This window comes from Penicillium verhagenii (assembly GCF_028828195.1).
Source record: "Penicillium verhagenii strain IBT 33310 chromosome Unknown utg000012l_segment0_segment0, whole genome shotgun sequence".
Lineage (NCBI taxonomy): Eukaryota > Fungi > Ascomycota > Eurotiomycetes > Eurotiales > Aspergillaceae > Penicillium > Penicillium verhagenii.
The window spans coordinates 1,254,189-1,266,320 of NW_026643176.1; the positions used below are offsets into that span (position 1 = coordinate 1,254,189).

Below are 12,132 nucleotides of genomic sequence, written 5' to 3' on the forward strand. Positions count from 1 at the left end.
TTCCTACGACGGAAGGTATCAAAATCAACAGTTTCTCCTTCGCCGGAGATATCAAGAAGAGGGCCAAGTGTCTCAAAAGGACAAAGACCGATTATGCACAGGTGTGAAAGGTCCGTATTTCTGCGTGGCCACAATCGAGGAACTGTTGCTTGACGGTTGTATTACAGTGGAAGATTCGAACTTTCTTTCTGCTTGCCCAGAGGACAGTTTGATGGATTCCCCTTATGCGTAGATCAACCGAATATGAACGTTGCAGACAGCTTCACATTATCTCCATATCTCACGGACCTACACACACACACACACACAATTCATTAACGCCCGGCGGCTCAGCCGAAAGGGCAACTATCACTGATCTAATGTACATGTCCAAAAATATATGCAGTGTCTCCTTCGAGCCCATACACAAAGTAGTCTCAGTTTACATCATCTCATTCGGCCATGTCGTAAGGATCCTTGTGGGTTAGTAATTTTGGGGCAGACTGGCTTGAAGGCGCTTCTTCAAGTGTTCAACGTCCTATTTTCGGCAATTGAAGCGCGTCTACCGTCGTTGGCACAAGGTAAGTGGGGGAAGTTAGTTGGGGGAAAGGGGGAAAGGGTTGTCCGTATTGGTAGGCCTGCTTATATGGCATCAAGTCGGCCCGTGGCGATTGCAAACCGTATCGAGGCTCGCACTGCTTCCATGTTCGGCGTCCAGTTCTGGTCATCGGACGGCGATTTGCCGCCAAGGAAGTAAGATATATTGCCTCGATGAGTGTCCGGACATTGCAGTAGCCTTGTCCGGTGCACCGTCCACCTCCGACAACGAAAGAGGAAGTGCTCCACCGTTTCTCTTGCTTGTCCACATGCACATTGATCCGTCTCAGCCACGTTGATCTGAGAGAGGTATCCATTGAGTCTGGCCATGCCCGTCCTCACGGACCTACAGTAATAACCGAAATCAGTTATACCGCCACACTCTTTTGACTTGATTGTCGGAAACTAATCCCGAGAGCTGCAAGTCCTGATTGGATACCATCAACGACCTATGGGACTCCAGACCGCTTGCCGAAATTGTATCTGTAACTTACATTACCACTGTGAGACATGAGGCAATGCGGGACTAGCACGATGACTCATCGAAAGTAGCCGAGCCAATACCGTCCATGTTTTGCCAGCAAAGCAGAGCGGTGATCCAAAAGGGGCTAGCGTTTCCCGGGTATATTTTCCGGCAATCAAGCCAAAAGAGTGTGGCGGTATAACTGATTTCGAATATTACTGTACCTTCATCGTATTTAGATATCGTTTTTATTCATGGACGTACATGCGATATTGGTCGGTATTCTTTCGTCACCCATGTCAGTGTTCGAGCTGGACGGAATATAGCTCATTAACACGCATTGAAATCAGGCTTGATATGCTTGAAACTGCTTCTTGATTTCTATAATGGTCTTGAGGACCGCATTTTAATACATATGATATTCCACTCCTGCTCGATGGAACTGCGCAATCTAGAGACCGGTACAGGGCCGCTCGAAATCAGCTTCACCTGGCTTTTCTCTTTCAAAAAGTTTTCGAACTTTATCTTGCATCACATTATACCTATTATAGTTAGACTACCCCTGACCCGGTATCTTTCCGTATTCCATGACAGTAGCAATAATACGGATAAAAATAGGTATTGTATTCCGTTGTACAGGAATTCTGTGCTCTACGATAGAAGACACGAAGTTCTAGAACATTCCTTGCAAAGTAAGCAAATGATATCACTAACTAGTAAGTCGCCGATCTGCTTCACCTTAATCATGGGTGGCGTAACGATTCTTCGTCTGCCGACACGCGTGGACGGAGACCGGGCATGACCGAACAAGCGGAGGTTGTTGCGAATATTGACGATCGAGCGCTCGCTACACTCAGCAGCCGTGGCCATCTGTAAAATAGTCACGGATCCACATTCGATCATATCACGAATCATCTCTAGCTTGCATGGAGAAAGTCGAGGGGCCATTTTAGCGAGACTGTAGGGGTTCCCCTGGCATCTTTGATGCAACGGAGAAGAGGGGGTTTTCCATGCTCACCCTGCTCACCCTGCTCAGTGAGCGGGTGCAATGAATCTTTATCGAAAGTCGCGGGGAATGCTGGGGTATTAGGAAATGCACGTGACTTTGACCCACAGTGGTTCCTGGGAAGTGAGTGGTTTCTTGGTGATCTGAAAAGTGCGGGTGTTGATCAGTGATCAGTGATCATAATGTGAAGGACTCAAATACTTGCACCTCATACAGAGGCATTGCTAGAATGAGCATTGGGAACTTCCGCGCGGCATATATTGGCATGATATTGTAATTAAAAGCATGACAGAAATCAAAATAATATGTATCAAGAGAAACGGCAATCAAAGGGTAGGTATAGGACAGTGTTTTGAAAGTGCGAGAAAAATGACGCGATTTGATGAACAGGCAAAAGCTATTTTGGCCTCATGTATAGAAAAAAGAGAGACACTAAGGGGGCGATATTCTGAGGGTAACCATAAGAGGTTGAGTCCACCATAGGTTATCCAGGAACGGTCATCGCCAAGTCCATATCCATACTGCTTTGGAGGATGGGTAAAAGTGTTATGCATAGGCGTCACAGCATCCACTGAGCTTATGCAAAATGTACGAGCATCGGTGTGCAGACAATTTGAATCGGCGATGTCAAATTTGACGAAGCTAGTAAAGCCGGTAGAGAGGGTTGACATGCTCTGGCCGGTGGCTTCATCCCATATCCGGACGGTCTTATCATCTGACGCTGATGCAAGTCGGCTTCCATCCCGCGACCAGGCAATTGACCGGACCCAGTGACTATGCCCCTCGAGAGTAGACATGCTCTGGCCGGTTGCTGGATCCCATATTCGGACGGTGTTATCATCTGACCCTGATGCAAGTCGGCTTCCATCTGGCGACCAGGCAATTGACCGGACCCAGTGACTATGCCCCTCGAGAGTAGACATGCTCTGGCCGGTTGCTGGATCCCATATTCGGACGGTGTTATCATCTGACCCTGATGCAAGTCGGCTTCCATCTGGCGACCAGGCAATTGACTGGACCCAGCCATTATGCCCCTCGAGAGTACCAACGCTCTGGCCGGTGGCTGGATCCCATATCCGCACTGTGTCATCCCCAGACCCTGATGCAAGTCGGCTTCCATCTGGCGACCAGGCAATTGACCGGACCCAGTGACTATGCCCCTCGAGAGTAGACATGCTCTGGCCGGTTGCTGGATCCCATATTCGGACGGTGTTATCATCTGACCCTGATGCAAGTCGGCTTCCATCTGGCGACCAGGCAATTGACTGGACCCAGCCATTATGCCCCTCGAGAGTACCAACGCTCTGGCCGGTGGCTGGATCCCATATCCGGACTGTGTCATCCCCAGACCCTGATGCAAGTCGGCTTCCATCTGGCGACCAGGCAATTGACCGGACCCAGTGACTATGCCCCTCGAGAGTAGACATGCTCTGGCCGGTTGCTGGATCCCATATTCGGACGGTGTTATCATCTGACCCTGATGCAAGTCGGCTTCCATCTGGCGACCAGGCAATTGACTGGACCCAGCCATTATGCCCCTCGAGAGTACCAACGCTCTGGCCGGTGGCTGGATCCCATATCCGGACTGTCTTATCCGAAGACCCTGATGCAAGTCGGCTTCCATCTGGCGACCAGGCAATTGACTGGACCCAGCCATTATGCCCCTCGAGAGTACCAACGCTCTGGCCGGTGGCTGGATCCCATATCCGGACTGTCTTATCCGAAGACCCTGATGCAAGTCGGCTTCCATCTGGCGACCAGGCAATTGACTGGACCGAATGACTATGCCCCTCGAGAGTAGACACGCTCTGGCCGGTGGCTGGATCCCATATCCGGACGGTCTTATCCCAAGACCCTGATGCAAGTCGGCTTCCATCTGGCGACCAGGCAATTGACTGGACCCAGCCATTATGCCCCTCGAGAGTACCAACGCTCTGGCCGGTGGCTGGATCCCATATCCGGACGGTCTTATCCCAAGACCCTGATGCAAGTCGGCTTCCATCTGGCGACCAGGCAATTGACTGGACCGAATGACTATGCCCCTCGAGAGTAGACACGCTCTGGCCGGTGGCTGGATCCCATATCCGGACTGTCTTATCCCGGGACCCTGATGCAAGTCGGCTTCCATCTGGCGACCAGGTAATCGATTCGACCGAATCACTATGCCCCTCAAGAGTTTGAAGGCAAGCACTCCAGCTTTTCTCCACTATGGGATAGTTTGAAACCCAATCAGGTCTATCTTCCCGGAAAGCTATTCCAGTCAGGCTCTTTGACGGGCTAAAGACGAGAGGTGAGCAATACACCTGTAGCGGGCTGCTCTCGATTCCTGTTTTATGATATTGAATGAATCTACTGGCGTCTTGAGCTCGTTCCAAGAGTCCATCTGACTCACTCTCCTCCTGTCAGCAGATAACCTTATATTAGCAGGCTACTCCGTGTTGGCACGGACTTGGCAACATACGACAATCAAACTTTCTAGCCTTTTCATAGCGCGTATGCCATCTGAAAGGCTTCCCAATATGCTCAGAGCCTCGAGCCAGTGGAGGTATTTCTGCTGCAGAAACCTATCCAGTATCTGCCTATCCTTCAAACTCTGTCTATAGGTTGCGTTATACTTCCAAGCATCAAGATGGCCTACCCAATAGACACAAGCGTACTCAGCGGGTGCTAGTGGATTTGGGTTTGGCACACTAATATCCTTAGAGGATATGCCTGGCAATTTGAGGTCAAAGATGTCACGTCGAAGTGTCTTGAAAAGAACATTCAGACATTGGGAGAAGATAGTGTAGTGTTCACTGTCTAGGCCCTTGGGAAACATCTCCGCGAATGCCTCTCTAGTCAGGAATTCTTTCGCAGATTGATGAACAAACGTGATGGTGCTTTCTCGTAATGTCAGGAACGACCCACATATCCCGATAACCTCAAGGAGTGTGTCAAGATCATCGAAGCCATCATTCCGCCCCGCAAGGAGGGAGCTTAGCTCGCTAAGCGTGACTGGGCGATAAACTGCCATTACAGTGCCCAGTATCTGTTTGCAGAGCTCTGCGTCTTCTGAGTCACGAACCTGACCCATCATTCGGCGGTAAAGATTATCGAGTCCAGGCGGGAACATTTCAAGCTTCTTCATTACATGCCTTCTTGGCGTTTGGTCAAGATTCTTCCAGACCAAGGCAACCCATAGGAAAGTGCCTTGTGAGTTGCGTAATAAGTGGCGTTTGACAGTTGCAGTTATTTTCTCATCGTATCTTTTTTGCTTGGCCAAAGAGTCCACTTTATGTTGGATGAATGCATCTACAGCTCCAGACACGGATGTCTCATTCAGCTCCAACGAGATCGGAGCTACATGTGTAGCAGAGTCGAGACACTCAGTAATCTGATATTCGTTACGACTGGAGACAACCCATTTTATTTCTTGATGGGCTGTTGAGTGTTCAACGATTAGATCCAGAAGGTCTTGAAGACCATCTCGACATTCGTCCAAAGCATCAATCACGAAGTAGGTACTCTTCAAAGACGAGTCTTCGAGGATTTGTGTGAAAATGGATACGAGGGCACTCCATGCATTGATGTCTTCGAACAGGTCTTTCCCTGCAGAATCGTATCGAGCTCGCACGTGGCGGAGAAGTGATGGATGCTTCTCGATAAGTGAACATATCAAGCCACGTAAGACGGACGTCGCACTATTGATACGCATATCGGTGGCTTGGCAGAAGAAGAACGAGAGAGTTGCACTCTCATTATGTGATTGTGTCAACTCCTCGATGATGCCACACAGAAGCATCGTCTTGCCTTTGCCGGGATCACCCCTGATCCAGAGAAGACGATTGCTCTGGTTATTTTGCCATTTTCTGAAAGCTGCGTTTTCAAGAATCCAGCGGTAGGAGTCTTTGAGTAGCCCACCGTTAGTTTTCTTGATACGCTCTTTATCATCGCAGGGGTTGGTCGTTCGTAGGTCGCGCAGACATGCTTGGTCTAACAACCTTTCCGGTTGACCTTGCGGCAAACCCAAATTAGTTACATATAATCACGTTCACGATTCTGTACGTACTCAGATTCGCCGTGATGGGTCCATAGTTTTTTGCGACTTGGATTCCGGAGTTGACGCCATTGTAAGAAGCATGAGTGGCCATGATGGGAAGCCAGAACTCGAAATAAGGTAGGAGGAAGTCAGCGTCAAATGCCCAACTTTGGTTTACCCCGCTTTTAGGTGATCTATCGAGATACAGAAGAACCGGACCGTCCCTAACATCTCTCATTAGTTAGAAATGATTGCTTTGAGTTCACGCTCCCCAACCTTAATAAGCGTGCGAATATGCCATGGGGACTTATATTAGCCCTTGCGGAAGGAAACGCTCATGATAGACAACCTTCAGACCAATATCTAACCGGTCGTATTCAAATTTCAGGAAAGTAATAGCTCCACCAACGCCGTATTGAAACGTTACACACTATTTCACACCGTCATTATGCACTAGATAGAATGAGGGATAGCGTGTTTCATAATAGAGTTCAAGAAGAAAAAGAAAGGAAACAAAACATGAAACTGATTTCGAGCGGCCCTGTAACCTCTATTTTTAACAAGTATCTCTTATCAGATTTTCATCTTAAATATGCTGTAACATTTCAAACAAAGAAATTTGGATCAAAAGAGCCCCCCTCACAAGGCCCAGCACAGAATGCCTTCCTCCTGATAAAACTTTCCGGCGAGGTCTCACATCGTGCGTATATAGATAATCGAAATTTGCACGGTCCAGCAGCGGTATCGCAATGATAGCTGGAGACATGCTGGAGTATTCGGCGACGTATCCGTGCCAGGTTTCCGAGAAATGATTCTTTTCGGGGGAGATAGAAAACGTTCCAACCCACGACTTCTCCTGTTATCTGACCAACTTGGCATAGTCGAAACTCGACCCAGAGGACTTTCCCAAGGAATGGGAAAGCTGAAATGTGCAGGAATATGTCATTCCCGGAGGTTTGAGGGGCAAGTGGGTCTGGTCCGAACCAGTAGAAGCCGTGATCACTTCCAGCTATAGAATAGAAGATGTATTCTATTTCAGGCAGCTGGTTCGAGTGGTGTGCCGTGGGTTTCTGAGTTGAGATGACAACGCCGGTGGCAAGACAAGGGGGAAGTGTCGGTGCATCAGAAAACTCGCTCCATAGTGCCTCAAGATCAAGGTTCATGTGACAGTCTGATGAGGCCAGATTTCGAACAGGCTGAGCAATTTCAACTTGAGGTTCAAGCAGAGTTAAGTCTGCTGCGGCGATCATTTTTCGCGGTGGACTTAGGTGTCGGATCAATCGAATCTGTATTCACAAAATGATGGATGTCATATATTGGATCAGAGGGGTGGTTTATGTCTTAAATAAAGTGGAAAGACTTTAATGGGATGGTCAAGTACCCTGGCTGTTGAAATCTATTTATGTGCACTTCGCTCAGAATATCCATATTAGACGTGGAATATCCCAATATGTTGTCATTTCATTGTTCTAGCGGGGTGATTGACTGAACAAATTTGATTAGATCATATGAAACACCAGGTGGCTCCTGATCAAAACCCTTAGTTACAAGGCTTTGTATCACGCGCTGAGAGGCTTGAAGACTTAACAAAATATGAGGAATGAAGGAGTCACTCGGAGACCTCTACTATCCTTCTTTTTGCTGCGAATTAATTTCAACCTGATCGCACACTACCAATTGTTCTTCTAAAGGGAATTAGCTTACTATGAGAAGGATTATGGCGTGGTCAATAATTTGCATTCGACAAGTTGAGCATGTTCTTGAGTAGAACTGACCACAAGGATTGAAGATAAGCGAACTGATGAAATTCTTAAAAATTTGAAATTTGCGCTATTGGTACTGTTGCAACCAGTTGAGATATAACTGGAGAGTTACTAAAAGACATGTATATATCGCATAGAGCCACACCTGAACGTTAACGTGTTCGATTTGAACGTAACATTACATTGATTCCCACGAGCCACGTATTCGATGTCAATAATTTGGTTAGATATTTACATCAAATATTGTCTGAAATCCACTTTCCTTGAGATCTTGATCTAGAATACCTTTATGTGAAAACTCATAGTGTCTTTTTGTCTCATGAACCAATGCTATATTTGCACTTGTGATTCTACTACCTACGCCAAGCTCTGCATTTCCATTATTCTTCAATTCTTCAATTTTCTCAACTTGAGAAACTTCAGTATGCTCATTGTCGGTCAAACGTTTGTGATGTCAAGTCAGTGCCGGTAATATATGAATTCGATTTCCAACTTTTGGGATGTTCAGCAGGGCTTAAATGATTTATGGGTCTTTAAAAGATTAAATTCTGGAAACTTTTTTTCATGCTTGATTCTTAAGGCTCCTCTGACATAGAATTTAAATCACCCGATATCTTATTACTCCGCCACGTTATCTGGTCACTTGGCTGGACGTTTCTTTATTGGATCTCATCACGACCTCGAGCGATGGAACTCAACGAAGAACACGAGGAGATGATTCTTCGACAAGTTAAAAGGTCTGTGATTGATTTAAAGGCCGACCGCAAACCTTTATGGATGCTTATTATTACAGTCAGTTTCTCAATCCAGCGTATAGCGACCTTTCAGTTGTCTGTGGCACCGATAGCTTTCCAGCCCACAGAATATTTCTGCACCGCCTATCTGACAAGCCGCAAGACCTTCAGGTAATTAATCGGACCATTCCATCTTCCGCCTAGATTCCTATGCAAACCACCTTATCTACTAGGAAACAATCAGAAAAATGCAACTGCCGGCATGTGACCCCACAACGGTCCGAAAGGTCCTCGAATTTGCATATAAAGGTCAATATGCAGTTGGGACCCTTCCCGCCGCAGAAACGTCCAAGTCCATGACTGGTGGGGATCATCAGGAAGGTCCTTCTCGTCATACAAGATTGCGAAGCAGAGCCCAAGCCCTCACTGTCTCTTCGTGGGCCTCAGATGAGATGCACTGGCATCCATCCAGTCTACACTTGAAGATGTATGCAGCAGCAGATGACCTCTCCTTCGCCTCCCTGAGGCTGCATGCAGAACAGGCGTTGCTCGCCTCTTTGGGAATCCTCTTCAGCCACTCTCAATTCAAGACGTTCATTCTGGAGCTTTACTCAATAGAGAAATACAGCAAGCTGAGAAACCCAGTCTTAGCCGTTATCGTAGCTAATTTGAAGAAGTTCAAGTTGCCTGATTATACTCTGATTGATGATGAGCTGCTGGACAATGTGCCCCGCTTCCGAGATCATCTATTGTCAGAGTTGATTCGGAAGCATTGTCAGGATACGCCTCATCTACCGAGCTTCTTCGATAGCAATGCAGCCCATCACGAAGCCGAACAATATCTTCTGACGTCCGAGGGATCCCAGAACAAGCATAAGATGGTTGCACATGGAATTTTCATTAATCAAAAAGATATCCTTCGCACCGTCCAAGAGTCAGCCACCCCCTTCACCGCTTGAAACACTCATTTTGAGTGACTTACTAACACAAGAGTAGTCTTTTTATCAATCCGATCTATAGCGATCTGACCGTCATCTGTGGCGGATTTGTCTTGCACGTACATAAAGCTGTTCTTTGCCCCGCCTCGGGATACATAACTCGGATCTGTGAAGCGGGCAATGGGGTAAGAATCCATACTTTTCCCATAATGGAGCTTTTCTGCTTCTATTATCCTCATCCGAGGTTGATAATAACATTGCCCCTAGAATTCATCTGGCGAGATCCAACTCGGCTCGAGAGATCCTATTCTCGTTAAAAGTGCATTCGAATTCGTTTATACAGGGAGATATACCGGTGGACCCTACGAATATCTTGGTGGGCTCACAGACGAAGCGTCATCATTCCACGCACGTATGTTTGCCGAGGCCGCATTTTTGGAAATGGAAGATTTGAAAGCGCAAGCCTTGAAACTACTCCTCAGCTCACTCGTCGCTAACCTCAACCGCTTCTCTTTAAACGGAGTCATTGATGAGGTATATTCCCCCAGGTCCGATGGGGTTAACTTGGCTGAGGCCAGGGGAGCTTTGCTTGATCTCATAGTTGATGAGTTAATCAATCTTTCAAATTGGAATTGGGGGTGGATCACGGATCCTCTGGAGTATTGCCCAGAGTTTGGAAGCGAAATTTGCCTTGCCCTCGTATCCCGGGGATTGCTTGTCTCTTTGCGAACTGACGAGACCTGCCAATAAAGATTTTAATGGAGCTCCCTGACACAATCAGTGCCGTATGTGACATGGAGCTCATTCTGCAATCACAACGTCCCCTGGCGGGGGGCAAATCCCTGCCACGGAGTTCTGAGCATGATGGCGGTCTTGGCCACACTAATATAGGCTGCTTCATGATAATTTGATCAACCAGCGTTTACCTTCCTTCGTTGAGTAGAGTACGAAAGCCGATCAAGGTCTAGCCCAGTTCCTGTTTCTCAGACACTGAATAAGCCCGAATCCTAGTCATAAACAGCTACAGTACTAGTACTTTAAATTGGCATAAATTATACGTCAACGGTATTACATCTAACAATGGCTGCGAACTCTCGTTTGAGGGTGACATCATTGTCTCCTACCTTATTCTTGTCTGTGCTTTATGCTTTATGTTTCCACTAGTGGATTACCCAGGGGTGGAAGGTGATCATGAAGAAACACGACCCTCTGCCGGATACTGATAATAGTTCATAGGCAACATTTGTTGTCTCTAGTCCATGAGATGTGTTTGGCATATAGGAAGCAAAAGATATTACAACACTAAGTGCCGATTAATGAATCGTTAGGAAATTTAGCTATGTTTGCAGCTATCATAGTATTATTAGTACCACCAATTCAAGCTATAGGTAGTACAAGTAATCAAGTGGCAGTACCAACAAATCCATACTTCCTTGACTAATTGATCAGTTACTTGGTTCCTGCTGTCAAAACAAGGTAGCGGTAACCCACCGCTAATCATTAAGAGAGCACATCCCTTGCTTGATGTGCGCATTCTTGCCCGGAGCTGCGGCTCCGACGTTGTGGCCGCCGAATGTTGGCGCATGGGATTAAGGGGTATCTTGAATCCTGGCCGGAAGATAAATTAACACAGATCAATAACTCAAGGCTTGCTGAGGAGCCTGAATACTCTTTCATTCACTGTTTACACGATACTTGTCTGGTGATTCCAACGCTTGGTGACGCAGATCAATTGAGACCAACAATAGTTCGGTCACTGTTCTTAGCCAAATGAGTATAGGTTCATCGATGTTAGCAGATTTAGTAGTATAGACTATCGAGACGGAATACAAGGCAAACTGAATCTTGATATCTTTGTGATTTCTTCCTACGCATACGAGAATTATTTCGACTTAGGACAGCCATCCCAACCTTCGAGCAGTGCTCTTACTCCCTTCCGAAAACTCCCAAATCCTTGTTCGGAATGGGCCAGCAGGGCTTGTTGACTCGCAAACTGACGATCTGAAATCTGCATTTGTTGACACAAGTGAAGGTTCGCCGCGCGGAGCATGTCGTTTTCCTTCTTCAGGTGGTGAAATTCAGCCTGTTTCATACTATATGACTCCCAGAGTGTTGAATAGAGTCGCAGAATATCCGCAGCTGGGGGATTCTCAGGCTCATCCTGATCATGCCGCACCACCTCTTGGATGGGCTGTCGAAAAGGGTCGAGTTGGGGTGGACTATTGCAGGGCGAATGCGGGACCTATCATGACAGGTTAATACCGAAGAGTCGTCTTCCAGGCCTCACTTACCGGCCAATGCTCCGGATCTTGGTCCATGGGAACGGAGAACGGATCCCCGTTCTCGGAGGGTTGGTAGAATGATCCAAACTCGGACCCATCAGCCGAGGACGGTTGAACGTGATTGGGGGTGGCCATTGCTGTTGGAAAGGGTGAGAAGGAAGGCGTATTGGGTGCTTCAAATGTGTTCGCAGGAGGGCTTTATACCATTACTCGATTCACCAGAATCAGTCAGCAAACTATAGAAATGCGATTGAACATGAGGCACCATATCTGCCGCAGAAATATCTTGCTCACGTGTTGCATTGTGCAGGCTAGGATCGTTGCGACTTTGCAAGCTTTAGTTGAAGGGCCT

General features: G+C 47.1%; 4 protein-coding genes across 4 annotated transcripts; 1 reads left to right on the forward strand and 3 right to left on the reverse strand.

Moving 5' to 3' along the window:
• Window positions 1–1,595: 1,595 nt before the first annotated feature.
• On the reverse strand, window positions 1,596–1,987 carry N7466_011121 (uncharacterized protein; the record flags this gene model as incomplete). Its single annotated transcript, XM_057170510.1, has 2 exons — window positions 1,596–1,712; window positions 1,754–1,987. The coding sequence occupies 2 exons, from the start codon at window positions 1,985–1,987 to the stop codon at window positions 1,596–1,598; spliced, it is 351 nt and encodes a 116-aa protein (XP_057016242.1).
• Window positions 1,988–2,371: 384 nt separating this feature from the next.
• N7466_011122 (NACHT and WD40 repeat domain-containing protein) lies at window positions 2,372–6,175 on the reverse strand (the record flags this gene model as incomplete). The annotated part of the gene is made up of 3 exons (XM_057170511.1): window positions 2,372–4,348; window positions 4,507–6,038; window positions 6,094–6,175. The coding sequence occupies 3 exons, from the start codon at window positions 6,173–6,175 to the stop codon at window positions 2,372–2,374; spliced, it is 3,591 nt and encodes a 1,196-aa protein (XP_057016243.1).
• A 2,633-nt stretch (window positions 6,176–8,808) lies between these two features.
• On the forward strand, window positions 8,809–10,248 carry N7466_011123 (BTB/POZ domain-containing protein; the record flags this gene model as incomplete). The annotated part of the gene is made up of 3 exons (XM_057170512.1): window positions 8,809–9,494; window positions 9,557–9,683; window positions 9,766–10,248. 3 exons carry the CDS (start codon window positions 8,809–8,811, stop codon window positions 10,246–10,248), a joined length of 1,296 nt encoding a protein of 431 aa, XP_057016244.1.
• A 1,132-nt stretch (window positions 10,249–11,380) lies between these two features.
• Window positions 11,381–11,915, reverse strand: N7466_011124 (uncharacterized protein; the record flags this gene model as incomplete). Its single annotated transcript, XM_057170513.1, has 2 exons — window positions 11,381–11,689; window positions 11,790–11,915. The coding sequence occupies 2 exons, from the start codon at window positions 11,913–11,915 to the stop codon at window positions 11,381–11,383; spliced, it is 435 nt and encodes a 144-aa protein (XP_057016245.1).
• Between the last annotated feature and the right edge of the window lie 217 nt (window positions 11,916–12,132).